The following is a 17,204-nucleotide window of genomic DNA, read 5'->3' as shown; positions in this document are numbered from 1 at the left end:
AAGGAAATCTGTTCAGATAGAGGGCTACCATGGTCACCTTTGGAAATGCTTCTTGCCTAGCTTTGATGCCAAATCAAATGGCATCAATACTTTTCTTGAGTGTTTCACCCATAAGTATGCGATAAATGAAGTCAGATCTCCTGATCTTCATGCTTGTTCTGGAAGAGTGACTCAGAAACGGCTAGAGCATGACAGCCAATCAATTTCCATTTTCATAAGGGTGGCAATGGTAGCCTCCAGTTTTCTTCCAATACATGTTTAGGCCATTGAGTAATGTGCCCACAGTAACAAATCAGCACCGCTCAACCAGGACCTACTGAGGAAATAAGGAACCGGTGATCTGGCATCAGTATCTTCACACTTGCTCATAGTCAGTATACAGGATAACATCCAGCCGGCAACTCAGAATCATCCTGGAGGACTTTATTTTTTATTGGCTACACGGTTGATAGAAAACAAATATGACTAAGCTATGACTAAGGCCTAACGGCTGAAACGCGTTGGTATGTATGTTTTGTATTACCATGTAGCCAATAAAAATTAGATACCGTAATAGGGATGATACTGAGTTTCTGGCTGCACTTTATCCTGTATGTGAGTAATATTTGGCTGTAAAGGTGTATTACAACAGATGTATGGGGTGGACCAAGCATGCTTTTACTAAAAATAGGATAAACTTTAATAAATATCGGTCTGTCTCCACCCTATAGTATGATGCTGTCCGTATCAACCAGCTGTTTGAACAAGCACGATGGGCTATTTTACTTGGAGAAATTGACTGTACGGAGGAGGAGATGCTCATGTTTGCAGCACTACAGGCAAGTATCCAATTCCTGTTCCCCATACAATAACTCATAAGTCAAATGTAGTCCTTGTGTACTGTACTCCTAATTATATTCTCAGCAGTCCTGATATTATCTGAGCAGGCAAGAAAAGTGCAGAGCTTACCGAAAGTGGTCACTAGGGGGGAAACCTCTGGGTGAATCTAAGATATAAAAGGACCTGGGGGTTCTGGTGGACAACAGGCTTGGCAGTGGCATGCAATGCCAAGCCGCTGCAAGCAAAGCCAACAGAATATTGGGATGTATAAAAAAGGGGATTCACTCCAGAAATAAAGAGATTATTCTCCCACTCTACAAGACTCTGGTCCGGCCACATCTGGAGTATTCCGTCCAGTTCTGGGCACCGGTCCTCAGGAAGGATGTGCTGGAACTGGAGAGAGTCCAGAGAAGGGCAACAAAAATAATTAGGGGAATGGAGGACATCAGCTATGAGGAAAGACTACAAGCACTGAACTTATTCTCTCTGGAGAAGAGACAATTGAGGGGGGATATGACATCAATGTACAAATACTGTACTGGCGACCCTAGCATAAGGAACAAACTATTCAGAGAAAGGGAATACAATAAGACACGTGGCCACTCACTAAAACTAGAGGAAAGGCGGTTTAACCTTAAAGTACATAGGGGGTTCTTCATTGTAAGAGCAGTAAGGATGTGGAATTCTCTTCCACAAGCAGTCGTATCAGCAGGGAGCATCGATAGTTTCAAAAAACTATTAGATGGGCACCTTAAAGACCACAACATACAGGTGTATACAGTGTATGGTTAACAGCAAACACACACACACATCATAGGTTGAACTGGATGTACTGATGTCTTTTTTCAACCTCACTAACTATGTAACTATGTAACTTACCATACAATGATCAGAGTAGAACAGATTTTAGGTGGATGGACTTTGAAGTGGACCCTATACTAAAATGCAAGGTCCACCAACCACATAATGCCTCCCACCCCCCATCTAAAATTGCTACATTAATGCTGTAGAAACAAAACACTTGTGAAAAAAATGTATGGTTACCTTACCCCATGTTCTGAACTGGAGAGGAGGGACTTGACAGTCTTTCCAACAAGATCTTGGAAATACTGGGTATTTTGATTCTTGCTTTACCCCATGTTCTGGACTGGAAAGGGGAACTTTAGGGTCCTTCCAGCAAGATCTTGGCAACGCTGGGTATCCTGAATCTTGCCTAATCCTATGTTCTGAACTGGAGAGGGAACTTTACGGTCCATTCAACAAGATCTTGGAAACACTGGGTATTCTTAATTCTACCTTACCCCATGTTTTGGACTGGAGAGGGGGATTCTGAATCTTACAAAAAATGGCCACTGCCCTCACTTATAACTAGCCTTTGCAGCAAGGAGCAGATGGAAGGACAGCGCATGCAAAACAAAACCAAAGAAATTCCCGGATCAAGCTTGCTAACCAACAGAATTGTCCTGTCTAAAAGTATGCGTTAAAAACAGGGGTTTAGCTTGCACACATTTTCAAATACATGCATAAGCTACAGAGCCCTGTCAAGGCACCCTAAGATTCTGAATCTTGTCTTACCCTATGTTCTGGACTGGAGAGGGGTACTTTATGGTTCCTGCAATAATATCTTGGGAACACCTGGGTATTCTGAATCCTACCTTACCCCATGTTTTGTATTGAAAAAGGGTACTTTGTAGTCCTTCCAAAAAGATCTTGGAAACGTTGGGTATCCTGAATCTTGCCTTACCTCATGTTCTGAACTGGAGAGAGAACTTTACGGTCCTTCCAACAAGATCTTGGGAAAACTGGGTATTCCTAATCCTACATTACCCCATGTTCTGGACGGAGATGGGGATTCTTAATCTTACAAACAAATGGCCACTGCCCTCACCTATAACTAGCCTTTGCAGGAAGGAGCACTTGGAAGGGCAACGCATGCAAACAAAACCAAAGGAATTCCCGGATCAAGCTTGCTAACCAACCGAATTGTCCAGCAAGATTTTGGGAATGCTGGGTATTTTGAATCTTAACTTTCCTAATTTTCTGAACTGGAAAGGGTACTTTACAGTCCTACCAACAAGATCTTGGGAACACTGGGTATTCTGAATCTTGCCTTACTCTATGTTCTGGACTGAAGAGAGGGACTTTACGGTCCTTCCAGTAAGATCTTGAGAACCCTGGGTATCCTGAATCTTATCTTACTCCATGTTCTGAATTGGAGAGGGAACTTTACGGCCCTTCCAATAAGATATTGGGAACGCTGGATGTTCTGAATCTTACCTTACCCCATGTTCTGGACTGGAGAGGGATACCTAACGGTCCTTCTAGCAACATCTTAGGAACACTGGATATTCTGAATCTTGCCTTATTCCATGTTCTGGACTAGAGAAAGGGATGTTACAGTCCTTTCAGCAAGATCTTGGGAACGCTGGGTAACCTAAATCTTACCTAACCCTATGTTCTGAACTGGAGAGGGAACTATGTTCTGAACTGGAGAGGGAACTTTACGGTCCTTCTTGGGAACGCTGGGTGTTCTGAATCTTGCCTTACCCCATGTTCTGGGCTGGAGAGGGGGACTTTACGGTCCTTCCAACAAGATCTCAGGAACATTGGGTATCCTGAATCTTGCAAGAAGACCTTTCAGCACAGTGCAGGAGTATCTTTTCACATGATTTGGAATCCTCAGCGCTCTGGGGATTTTACCGAAAGTATTATGAAGTCACTATTTGAAGTAAGTATATATATTTATTGACAACTTCAAGTGTTTGGTTTTTACAGCATTAATGTGCCAATTTTTGATGGGGGAGGGGGCAATATTTAATAAATGAATAAACAAATAAAAAAATAAATAAATGCCTATTAGTGCAAAGGTTGGGAAATATCTTTTAAATGTCATCTTTCAGCAGGTACTGAAGAGTACCTGTCTGTTTAAGGAAGAATAATTCTAATTAGCTCTTAAAACGGATCTTCAATCTCTGTGTTGACTTCCCTCCTGTCAATGCCTTCTCCCCCTCTCTATAGCAATAGGACAGTGGATTTTTTTTTTTAACAAATCGTGCCTCCCTGCCCCTTCATGCATGTAATTCGCCGAGGCGAATGATGCGCATAGTGCTCCCTGGGACACTTGGGAAATTCATGTCACATATGTTAGGAGGCCTTTAGTCTTTCATTCAGCAAGTAGGAGGGGTCGGGCCCAGCGGATGTCATTGTGAGGTCCCGTTGGCTGAACCCATATGACGGCAGAAGTAAAATGGCGGTGTGGGATCGAGCAACGTCTGTTGACAGAATGATTTCAACAGTACAACGCTGGGTCTTGTGGCTGAATTGTGCAGACATCGCCTCCCGGTAAGCGAAGGTATATTACAAAAAAAATGGGAGGGCTGAGGCTGAATGTACTCTTTAAATGTTAACTGCTGGTTTAGTGATAAATGTAGAAATATCCATTTTTGGTTGTGTAATGAAGTGCATTGTCATTCTGAAGTAAATCCATTCTCTCTCTTTCCCTTACTGCTGGTCAGCTCTTCCCCTGTCAACAGCCCAATTTGTGGCTGTTCTGGTTAGCTCAAGCAGAGATCTGCTATTTTCGCCACCTCGGCTGTGAACGTGCCTAAATCCTGGCAGTGTGGCATGCGGAAGTGAGCTATGGTGTACAGGAAAGCAATTTTATCTTTAAAAGGCTGATTACCAAATCAAGGAAGTTTGAAAACTCTGTCCAGCTGCTGTTGTTTTAACCAAATATAAGGAGAACAGGCGGTATCTATACCTCCTACTCCCTACTCCCTACTCCAGTTGCAGATAAGCAAGGCCAAACCAAAGCCATGCCAACCAATAAATATGCCACTGGGTGGTCAGATTTTACTGTGTTCAAAAAACATTTCCTGCCCTCACTTTCTTAACAAAGGTTTATTTATTTTTTTTTATATTATGGCAAAAGGATAATCCAGTCTCCACCACACCATAGTGGGCACCACCCCAGTCTAGACTGAGTTTTGTCTCAGACACTGTGCTGATAGTCAACCTCTTTCTTCTTTATCCAATATAGTATCACATAAGCAAGTTATCAGTATCAAATGAGTCATGTGAATTACCCACAGACGGGGAAACAGATGAAATAGACGCTGCACTTTCCAACTTAGAGGTTGCACTGGAAGGAGGAAAGTCCAACAAAATATTGGTATGTACAGATTTTTGCTGGATTAAAGGGATAGTATGGGGTCTTTTTACTGAATGGTTATTTTCAGTTACGTTGTTTGCATTAATATCAACTTTACTTTGATTTTCAAATGTTTTAATGCTCTTATATTAAATGTAGAGACTTGTACAGCCCTGGTCAAAAGTTTTGAGAATGACACAAACATTAACTTTCACAAAGTCTGCCAGTCCATGACCACACAAGGGGGCTGGGTCTACGGGTGATGTAATCTGATGGCCACGCCCCATAGCTATATAAGAACTGTCAAACACCAGAGCTGACAAAACGGCGGGTGCCAGCATCAGAGGAGGAGCTTTTCTTTGCTGTTTCTCTTCGGGTCGGCGACGGAGGAAGACATCGTGATTGACGTTGGAGCTACAACTGGGGAACTTATTCTTTTTGATTAAAGGACATGGCAAAAACTGTGTCATGTTTTTTCTTACACTACACTGCTTTTTTGGGGGTGAATGAGTAGGGGTAGGGGGGCTGGGATCTGGGGGCCACCCTTCTTAAAGGGGCTTCCAGATTCTGTTAAGCCCCCTGCCCGCAGACCCCCCACAACCACCAGCCAGGGTTGTAGGAAGGAGGCCCCTGCCCCAAAACACCCCCCCCATGTTAAGGGCATGTGGCCTGGTATAGTTCAGGAGGGGGGATGCTCACTGCCCCCCCCCCTTTCCTGACCTGCCAGGCAGCATGTTCGGATAAGGGACTGGTATGGATTTGGGGGGGGGATGTCGATTTTTTTTTTTTTTCTATTTTAGCATGGCTTTTCCCTCAAAATCCAGACTGAAGGGACTGAAGGTCCACTCCAAGATGTATACCAGACCCTTATCCAAGCATGCAGCCCGGCAGGTCAGGAAAGGAGGGGGGGAGCGAGCACCCCCCCCCCCCCTCCTGATCCATACCAAGCCACGTGCCCTTAACATGACTCAAAGGGCCTGGTATGAATTTGGGGGGAACAAGCCATTTATTTTATGCTAAAATTGGCCTGAGGTTATATCCATACCAAAAGCAAAGGAATTGTTATGATTGGTCAAAGAACAAGTCACAATCATCTCAAAGTCGGATCAAAATTGGATCCCGTTCATTGAAGTCGCATGGAAGTCAGAACAAAAGTTGTGCGACTTCGAAGTAACGGCAGTGTGAACATGGCCTTAAACAGGTTTCATTACAATATGTATGAAAACCACATTCACAATTAGAATTTCATTCATTAACGGCAAACTTTCCATCCTGCTCCATCAAATTTTTTCATCACTATGGTCAAAAATAAATGTCGATTTGACCCCGCTAACCTTTAGAAAATTTAAAGGAATGTTCTTAGCCCCAAACACTATATAGTTGTTGGTATATTTAAAGGAGACTTGGGATATTTTAATGTTTGCACTGTCTATTGTCATGGATCGGGTATCTGTTCCTATTGGGTGCAGACTGGCTGACCAGGACTTGATAGTAGTTACGGAGGCGAGGAGAGGCGAGGTAATGGCTTGGACCCCAGTAGAGACATTGGGGTTGATTTAGGCAGTTCATTTTGTAAGTAAAGCTCTGGGGCAAATTCCCATTACAATCCAGATACAAAGACCTATTTTACATCCCTAACTATTTTTTTTTTAATTATTTATTAGGAGGATATCACAGACATACCCAAACTTGCCGATAACCTAAAACTTTTTAGGTAAGTGTTTGTAATATCTATATGGTGGATAAATAGTGCCTCATACTATTGCTTGTTTTCAGCCTCTGTCTGCCTTGCTTAATGTGGAACTTCATCCAAAAGGGCTTTTGCACCCCTCCCCCCTTTAGTTTTGGCAGATACTCACTCCCACTTCCGCTCGGATCGCCACAACTCCCCCTCATCTTTGCCCACAGCCTTCTGGGACATGTTACAGGTCCCAGGAGGCTGTGGGTCCATTCATAATGCACAGTACGACTCGGGCATGCGCAAAGGTTATACACAAGGAGTCGCAGCTGGCTTTCCACACTAGACATGACGAGGGACCCAAAAAACGTGGAAGAACCAGCCCAGGTGAGGACATTACCGGATTCCTGGATACATAAGTGTCTTTTTTTTAAAGGTCACCAGGTACAGTATTTGCAGCTGCTGACTTTCAATTTTTTGGGGGAGGACTGAAGATTCACTTTAATGGTAAAGGCTATGACAGTAAAAATAGAATAGATGCAAACTCACCCTAGCTCTACCGCATAATGAAATGAATGTGGAACTGCGTGTCGGTGCTCAGGCTGCAGCGTCCAGATGCATGCAATTGCTTCCAAGTAACAAGAAAAGCCAGCACACAAATGCTTCCTTTTGATGTGATTTATTCCAGCATGACAGCAGTGTACAACATGGTAAAATGCTTGCTAACGCGTTTCGTCCATAGGCTTACTCATAGCTATGAGTAAGGCTATGGCCGAAATGCATTAGAACCATTTTACCATGTTGTACACTGCTGTCATGCTGGAATAAATCACATCAAAAGGAAGCATTCGTGTTCAAGCTTTTCTTGTTACTTATATGACAGTAAAAAAGCTAAGCTTAAGGGGAAAATCCTAAAGCTGAACTCAAGGTTCAGCTTGGCACAATGTAGTATTCAAATCTCACACCTGAAGGGGCCACTGGGCAAGCTGATGGTCACTGTAGTAGTCAGTGCTAATACAGTGATGGCTGCGATCTTTTGAGTCCTGTGCCGGGTAGCTTCCCCTGTGCACCACAAAGGTTTGCTTGCTCAGCACTGCTGCCATTCTAAGAATGTCTTGCATTTGTTTTTAATAAATAGAAGGCATTCTCTGATTGGGCAAGGAGGAGATTGTGATGTCACTGCCCCTCCTCTCCACCTCGTCCAATCAGGGAATGCCTTGTTTTCATTGAATGGCTGCAGTGCCAAGCTAGCAACCCTTTGCGATCAAGTCTGCAGAGGGGACACAGCTTGGCCAAGAACCTCAGCAGGACCTGAAGATCGTGGCTCTTGCTGTAACAGCACTGACTGTGACCACTACAATGATTTCAAGCTTCCTCAGTGCCCCATCAGATATAAGATACATAAACTAACAGTGTGTCAAGCTGGACCAATGTAAGAATGCAATGCAAATAATTCCAAGAGTTTGGCTTTAATTACGATGCAGAGGGGAAACCACAAGACACAAAACACCAGCAAGTCCTGGAAGATCAAGGCTATCACAGTAGTAGGACCAACTACTACAGTGATTGCCAGCTTCCCCAATGACCCATCAGGTATGAGATATACATACTTACATTGTTCCAAGCTGGACCAGCCTAAGTAAGCAATACAAATAATTCCTGGAGTTCAGCTTCAGCAAGTTGCATACATACATTAGGGTGCCTCTTGTACCTTGCATTGTTCTTACACTGGGTGCTGTTTGGCCACATATTTGTCTCCAAGCTGGCATGAGAAATAGTGTGACTGATAACACATTTCTGTTTGTCTTTCAGAGCCAAAAAGTTAACTTTGAAAGCTTACAAGCAATATTGGTTTGTCTTTAAAGATACTTCAATATCGTATTTTAAAAATAAAGACGCAGGCCATGGAGAACCAATTGAAAAGTTAAATCTCAGAGGTAAGAAGCTAAGTAGAAAAACTGCAGTTAGTGACATTGTAAGACTGGTCATACGCGACTCGATTTACATAGGTATAGTATTGCCATTGATTCCTAGTACTGTATACTATAGTGCGAAGGTCAGGCCATAGCATTATAGGCCGTACCTCACATGATGTGTTCCTGTAAGATGGAACTGGACTAAATGCAATGATGCAAACAACCATAATGTCAATGCCAATAACAACAACCATAGGGCTCAGATCTGTTCCTAGACTGGCTTCAACAAAGAGCCTATTCAGTGTCTATTTAGAGCCTATATCAGCCTCTGTAGCATTAGCAAGTTACCTGTACTAACCAGTCAGAGTTGTATAAAGTACTCGAAACCCATACTTGAGTAAAAGTACAAGTGCTCGATCAAAAGGTGACTTGAGTAGAAGTGGAAGTGCTCGATCAAAAAGTGACTTGAGTAGAAGTACTAAAGTATTCAACATTTTTTGTACTTAAGTATTGCAAGTTGTTTTTTTTTTAAAACTTTGCTACTCAAGTACTGAAAGTAAAAGTACAAGTACTGTGTTATGTAGTTATTAAAGAAAGAAGTCAAAAGTTTGAACATCATATTGTTTTTTATTATTTCAAATGCAGCTTTTATTTATACATACAGTAGCATTTATTTTTGTATGCGCTGATAATACACATGTTTTGAGCTTCATGAAACCTGCCATCTACTGTTCTGGCAGTGGTAATTTTTATAATTGTAATGAGTAACTATGCAGCACAAAAAAAAAAAAATATTGGAGTAGAAGTATTGAAATCATTGAAAAATGTAGTGAAGTAAAAGTGGAAGTAGGAGAAAAAAATTCTACTCTAGGAAAGTACAGATACCGCCTTTCGGTACTTAAGTACAGTAGTGAAGTAGTTCTACTTAGTTACTATACATCTCTGTAACCAGTTTAGTAGCATACGCTACCGTTAGCTTAAACCCATACTAGTAGATGTGGGAACCTTGTGGTCAACCTTGGATGCATCAGTGGAGGAATTATAGTGGAGTCAGGTAGCTTAGGTACTTAAAAATTTGTCATATTGATCTTTACAAGTGGAAACCCATCACTCAGGCTTCAAAATTTCAGCCACTTTTCTGCCCCAATAGTTTTCTAGTATGAATCTTAGATTATTTCCAAAAGAAAGGAACCAAATGCTTGGCTTCATTTAAGAAGTACAGCAGAGCATTCTTCCTATAATGCTTGGTAAGAATTATGGGGACAAATAGAAAAGGTATCATAGGCTCTCAAGCCGGGTTTCTCAACTAGGGTTGCAAGAGTTTCCTTGAGCAATGAGCAATTTCTGCCCCTTTGATAAGTTCTCATTGACACCATTGATCTTTTTAGCTATCTGTAAGGAGGTAATACGTCTCAATGACCACAAGTGTAAGGAGCATTCTTCCCACTGACCATCATACTAATGTTTCATGAGTCGTAGATATAGTAATTTTTAGCAGGAGTTCCATAAAGTTATTTCAAGGGTTCCTCGATGTTGAAAAGGTTGGGAAAAGCAGCTCTACTGTAGATGACCTATATCTAAGGTTTTCATGATCTGTGGTTTGATGTTCTTCCAGAAAGGCCGCATTCTAGGGCAGCCCCATCAAACATTAAGAGGGTCCCTTTTATTCCCTTTTATCAGCATCCTCTCCAGTATAGTGGGGACACAGAAATTTAGATATTGGCCATCCGAGATGGACCTGGTACCAACAAGTCAGGAGCTTACAGCTTGTTTCCTGCATCCTTGTGTTGAGTTTAGATACACTTTAAGCCCCCGTTCACATTAGGTTGCTCCGACTTAGGTGGCGACCTGTGAAGTCGCGTGCACCGCGACTTCGGCGCGACTTGCACGGACTTCATAAAATGAATGTCTATGCAAGTCGCCTCCAGGTCGCCCGAAGTAGTACAGGATCCTTTTTCTAAGTCGGAGCGACTTGTGTCGCTCCTATTAGAACCAGTCCTGTACTACTCAATGGACCCGACGGTGCACGACTTGCCAGGCTGACCAAGTCGCCTGGCAAGTCGTAATAGTGTGAACCGGCTGTAACAGAAAAGTGGTTGATTGGCTTAAAAGCTTCCACTACATATAGCTAAAAAAGAAGACCCGTCCTGACAATATTGAGTATTTCTTTTGAAAATATTATGGGCTGCCATTGGGTTTACTTACTCAGAATTGCCTGACTGTTTTGCTGACCTAATGGTTGTAATTATCTGTGAGTCACTGGTCTGGAACATGTATGCAGATCAGAAAGGTTGGAGAAAATTCAGAATTTATTATCTGCATACTTGTTCCAGGTCAGTAACTCAACAATAACAATTGGGACCGGCTCCCACGAACACACTGCATTATGTTGGTAAAAGGTCTTGCTTGTTGCACCTGGAAGCTTTGCCACTTTTTCACTTAATTGTTGTATTCTAAATTGAATGGTAAATGTTTGTATATATGATAGGCTTTACCTTAGAAAATGTGAAGCATGCCAGTTATATACACAAGAGCATAAAATGAAGAGTCCTCAGTATAAACACGTTTTCCTTATACACACCTCCCACAAGTGCACAACATTCCTTAAAATAATCTCCCAAAGGGATGACTAAGCAGCCCTCCATTGTCAATGATGTGTCTACACCAGTCAGCTGAAATCTCCATCACATGGGTTCTGACACATTACAAAACATCTCTGCCATCCCTTTTAGGTAATTTTGGGAGGACATGATGACTTGACCTCAGATATGTGACCTGGAGCACAAGACACTGTTATAACCAATATTATCAGCTTACTAAACACATTACAGGATATACTTTAAACTCCAGGTATGATCCTTAATGCATACTTAAAGCAGAGAAAAAAATTGATTTTGGGCCATCCGCTTGCTGAGTGCAGCCTGAAAAAGAAATGGATACTGCCGATTTATTTATTTTTTGGTCACTTATTATTATCCTTATTATAGAAGAAAATATACTCACCTTCCTTCCACTTCCTCCCTCTGCGGCCGCGGCCCGCGCCGTCTCTTTAGGTTTGCGATGACTCCTGGGAGGTGAACGTCATCGCTCCCAGGAATCAATGGGCCTTCACCGGCCCCGCTTGTCACTTCCGGTGCAGGCGTGGCATTCCCTGCTAAACAGCTTCTGGGCATGCCCAGAAGCTGTTTAGCAGGGAATGCTGCGCCTGCACCGGAAGTGACGAGCGGGGCCGGTGCAGTGCATTGTGGGACTCCGACGTCATGGAAGAGGACATGAAGAGGGACGCTGCGGCTTCAGCTGCCCACACCTGAGATGGCAGCGCAGGAGAAGTACTTTTTAAGGTAAGTATTTCTTGCACCGTTGTGTCAAAGATATTATAACTTGATCATTTAATACTTACAAAATCAAACTATTGAGATATTTCTAGAGCGGTGTGTAAGCCAGGCAAAGCAACATATATCCAACTCTAAATGGCCTGATGTACAAAGAGAAACTCAGGGTGCAAAAGACGATGAGGGATCCCCAGAATCCCTTACCCCAAGTGAAGGTTACCCGTACGTCATAGAGAGCATGCATGACCCAGTACAGGGAACTCCAAACTGTGGCCCATGTGCAACATTTGACCCGCTATGAGATTGTATCTTACCTGCAGCTATGGTCAGGGGCAGATTCTCAGAATGAGGATTCAGATCAGCTGGTCTCCATTTCCCCCCAGCGGTCTCCAACACAGGTTAGATGGGAACACTAATTAAGGAGGGCACTCTGATGCGGACCCTAATGTAAGGGGGACTGTAGCACTGCCCTCGTAGAGACTGCCAGATGTACACTTCTCGGGTCCCCCTGAGTTACCATTAGCAGCCTTGACATGTACAGTCTCTCCCTTCTCCTCCTTGGCTCGCTCCAATAACCAGTCCAGGGGTATGTAGTTGTTTTTGTGTTTTATTATAAATTAGGGATAGGAGAAGGGAATATTGGGATTCTCCGAATTAACTATGCACAATGTTGGAGGACTTCTATCTTGATGTACAGCCAGGCTGTTGATTCATCCTGCCACTAAAGGTGAATTTGAGTTAAGTCTCTTTCCTAAGATGACTTGGTGAACTGTCGCTTATCTTCAGGACACTCTCCTCAACATCCTCTCTCTCTTGACCGCCAACACCCATCCAATGACTACTCTACTCCTGGGGTGGCCCCCCTCAGGTCAGGCCCCTTGACACGAGTACCTGTACTCACGATACTGTTTTTACAGTGTCTTTAGTGTCTCCCCTTTAGTCAGCTGTTCTGGACCTCTCTGGGTCCAGCTCCGTTCCCCTGGCCCTCAGGATGACCTCCTGTGACCCCTTGCCACTGCTACAGAGGAGGAGGCAGCCGCCCCCCTCCCTCTGGGACTGTGCTCTCCAGTCAAAGACCCCACAGCACATGTGCTCTTGGCTTTTATACAGCATCCCAGAATGCATCGAGGCGATCTGCCACTGCCAATCACCAGGACTGCATTAAAGCCTATGCATCCATTGGTTAGGTTTCCTCCCACTCTCTAAACACAATGAATCGCATACTGAGCACAATGAGCAGAGCTCACTCACAGATCCTGCTCTCTGGTAAGCAAAGAGCAATATAGATTTGCCTGCAGCCCCTCTAATAAGCAGACAGAGCCAAAAACTATACTCTCTCACTAGCACCTACCTAGGAGGGGGCTATAAGACTCTAATGGAGACGCTGGTGTAAAAGGGGGCTCTGATGGGGACCCTGATGTAAGGGGGGAACTATAATGAAGACACTGGTGTAAGGGGAGACTCTGGCAGGGACCATAATGTAGGGGGAGTCTGATGGGTTTCACAATTCAAGGGGGAACTCTAATGGGGACTTTCTGTTGTTCTGAATCATATCATGCTAATTACAGAAAATATTCAAGTAAAACACATTCATTCATTTATTTTTTTTTATTTTATTCATTCATTTATAAAACTGATTTTTTTTTTCGGGCTGTGAATATTTATAAAACATAGAATGTGGCCCCCATAATGGAAGGTTCTGAGACCCCTGACCTAAAATAACTGAAACCTGGAATACTTCAAATAACTCAAACTAGAATAATTTCCAAACCAGGAATGCAGTGATGTAATACAGAAACCATTTATCAAAGTGGATTGAATGAATACCTTTCTGGGGACTCTATGTTGGGACCTTAGGTTTGGATGAGTTATTCTAGGTCATACTGTAAATGTCCATCATGTCCCACAAGTAACCTTCACTACTTGGGGTGAGGGATCCTGAGGATCCCAAATCATTTCTTGTCTTTTGCACCCTGTGTTTCTCCTCCTATACCAGACCATTTGGGGGTAGATATATGTTGCTTTGTCCTGCTGAGACACCATTCTAGAAATATCTCAATAGTTAGAGTTTTGTAAGAAATAAACAATCAAGTTATAATATCTCTGACAATGGTGTTATATGCTGAAGTACCCAAGTGCAATTCTTTGTACTGTATATAATGTATGAATGTAAACCTTTTTCTAAATACATATGTTTGAAATTCAATACCTCTGAATTACTCCCTATCAAGTTATTTTGAAGCTCAAAAAAACGCATTGAGATTTGAGGCCCAAGAGTCAGGGCATCGCGTAGTCTTTGTTGACATATTGTCAGGGATACCGAATTCAGCAGCAAGGATGACCGGATCTGTGTAGCTGCACTCAATAAACTGAAACCAGACTATATATAATTTACTGTATATAGGATATATTAACCACTTAAGCCCCGCAGGATTTGGCTGCTAAAAGACCAGGGGGTATTTTGCGATTCGGCACTGCGTGACTTTAACGGACAATTGCGCGGTCGTGCGATGCTGTACCTAAACGAATTTGACGTCCTTTTTTTCCCACAAACAGAGCTTTCTTTTGGTGGTATTTGATCACCTGTGCGATTTTTTGATCATGCGCTATAAACAAAAAAAGAGCGTCAATTTTGCAAAAATAACAATATTTTTCACATTTTTTATATGAAATTTCCCCCAAAAAAAAAGTAAAAATCAAAATTTTTTAACATTTTCGGCCAATTTGTTTTATGCTACATATGTTTGGTAAAAAAAATCGCAAAAAGCGTATTTTGATTGCTTTGCGCAAAAGTTATCGCGTTTACTAACAAAGGGAAAGATTTTTGACATTTTTGTTGTTTTTTTTTAACGCGTAATGGCGGCGATTTTTTTTTGCAGTACTGCGACATTGCGGCAGACAGATCGGACCCTTGACTGACATTTTTGACACTTTTGGGGTTACCAGTGACATTTTTACAGTAATCAGTGCTATACTGTTACTGTAAAAATACACTGGCAGTGAAGGGGTTAACTTTATTTGAGAGGGAGGGGCTGTGTGTGTCCCTAGGGGCGTGATTCTAACTGTGATTGGCTGTGGCTTCAGCTGTAGAAACAGTGATCAACGGTCCTACATAGTAGAACCATGTGATCACAGTTTCTACACAGGGGAGAATGACAGGCGGCTTGTTTATACTAGCCGCCTGACTTTCTCCCTCTCCCCCGACGATCGCTGAGTGACCGGCGGACATCGGGTCCGCCGGTCACACGCGCGGGGGGGGGGGGGTCCGTGACCACGCGCTCGCTCCCCAGAGCCTCACAGGCTAGTGACGTACCCATACGTCACTCTGCCTGTGAGGGGCTGACCGCCGCAGTATATCTACTTGCGGCGGTCGGCAAGTGGTTAATAGTGTAACAAAACTCATCCAAACACCAACAAACAGAATACAGAGCAATCATGAAGCTATAAGTGAACCACAACCAAGTGACAAAATACCTAACTAACAAACTAACTACAATATAATATATTCAAATTAAAGGGGAGCATGGATCAACAAGGTAAAACCTTGTCTGTGAAGGCCAGTCAAGTTCCTCCACCCCAAAGTCGCTCATCCATGTATTTATGGACCTTGCTTTGTGCACTAGTGTGCAGTCATGTTGGAACAGGAAGGGGCCATCCCCAAACTGTTCCCACAAAGTTGGGAGCATGAAAATATCTTGGTATGCTGACGCCTTAAGAGTTCCCTTCACTGGAACTAAGGGGCCAAGCCCAACCCCTGAAAAAACCCCACACCATAATCCCCCCTCCACCAAATGATTTGGACCAGTGCGCAAAGCAAATACAAGCAGAAAATGCACAAGCTCAACCACACAATTGAAAAATAATTGCTGAAATTCAGTACTCAGGCTGAGGGACCCCCAATCTGCTGTTCAAATGTCCAAAGAAAAAATTAGGCCGGTAACTCGATAACTCCTTGGTATTATTCTTTATTTGGCTACATCATATGCACAGGATCAATGCTGACACGTTTCGACCATTACAGCCTTAATCATAGCACAAAGCAAGGTCAATAAAGACATGGATGAGCGAGTTTGGGATGAGCACAGAGTCCTGACCTCAATCCCAATGAACACCTTTGGGATGAATTAGAGCGGAGACAGCAAGCCAGGCCTTCTTGTCTAACATCAGTGCCTGACCTCACAAATGTGCTTCTGGAAGAATGGTCAAACATTCCCATAGACACACTCCTAAACCTTGTGGACAGCCTTCCCAGAAGAGTTGAAGCTGTTTTAGCTGCAAAGGGTGGGCCAACTCAATATTGAACCCTACGGACTAAGACTGGGATGCCATTAAAGTTCATGGGTGTGTAAAGGCAGACGTCCCAATACTTTTGATAATATAGTGTATATTGCACATTCACATTAGCCCTGCCCTCAAGGGGCTTACAATCTAAGGTCCCTATCTCACATTCATACATAAATATACAAGGGCCAATTTAGACAGAATTGAATTAACCTACCAGCATGTCTTTGGAGTGTGGGAGGAAAGGGGAGTACCTGGAGGAAACCCATGCAGGCATAAGCATGGGGTCTTTTATTTGAATTGCCCATGATTTTTTTTCACTATTATTATTATTTTTTTAATTATTTTTGAACAATTACATGGTTATTATTTTATTAAAAAATTGCTGTTTTGATTACATGAGTGGTACCATTGAAAAGGCCCTGTACTATGTAGTGTGCCAAGCTGAACCAATGTAAGTATGCAATAAAATAAATACCTTACCTGAGATTCTTGTAATTAATTTTAGTAAGGTGGTAAAATTGGTTAAAACGCTGTCCAGTGCACTTCAACAAGTCACATATCTGAGGTCAAGTCATCATGTCCTAAAAGGGATGGCTGAGATGTTTGTGTAATGTGTCAGAACCCATGTGATGGAGCTTTCAGCTGATTGGTGTAGATACATCATGGACAGTGGAGGACTGCATAGTCACCACATTGGGAGATTATTTAAGGAATGTTGTGTCCTTGTGGGAGGTGTATGAAAGGACAAAGTGTTTATACTGAGGACTCTTCATTTTATGCTTTGTGTATATAACTGGCATGCTTCACATTTCCCAAGGTAAAGCCTATCATATAGACAAGCGTTCAATTTAGGATACCATTTTTAAGTCTAAAACCCAGGACAATGCTTTTCAGATGCAACAAGGAGGACATTTATACCAGCATAATCTCACATGTTGTTGGGAGCCCATCCTAATCTCACATGTTGGTGGGAGCCCATCCTAATCTCACATGTTGGTGGGAGCCCATCCTAATCTCACATGTTG

General features: G+C 42.8%; 1 protein-coding gene across 1 annotated transcript in view; it reads left to right on the top strand.

The window, feature by feature from the left end:
* Positions 1-17,204, top strand: part of FERMT1 (FERM domain containing kindlin 1) — a 64,062-nt gene that overhangs the window by 28,585 nt on the left and 18,273 nt on the right. Inside the window, exons 6-9 of the mRNA XM_082251240.1 lie at positions 711-818; positions 4,859-4,990; positions 6,634-6,683; positions 8,460-8,584. Coding sequence (XP_082107366.1) covers positions 711-818; positions 4,859-4,990; positions 6,634-6,683; positions 8,460-8,584 — 415 coding nt within the window. The remainder of the gene's footprint in view (positions 1-710; positions 819-4,858; positions 4,991-6,633; positions 6,684-8,459; positions 8,585-17,204) is intronic.

This window comes from Pelophylax lessonae (assembly GCF_965119305.1).
Source record: "Pelophylax lessonae genome assembly, chromosome: 3".
Taxonomy (NCBI): Eukaryota; Metazoa; Chordata; class Amphibia; order Anura; family Ranidae; genus Pelophylax; species Pelophylax lessonae.
This window is presented reverse-complemented; position numbering and strand designations above follow the sequence as displayed.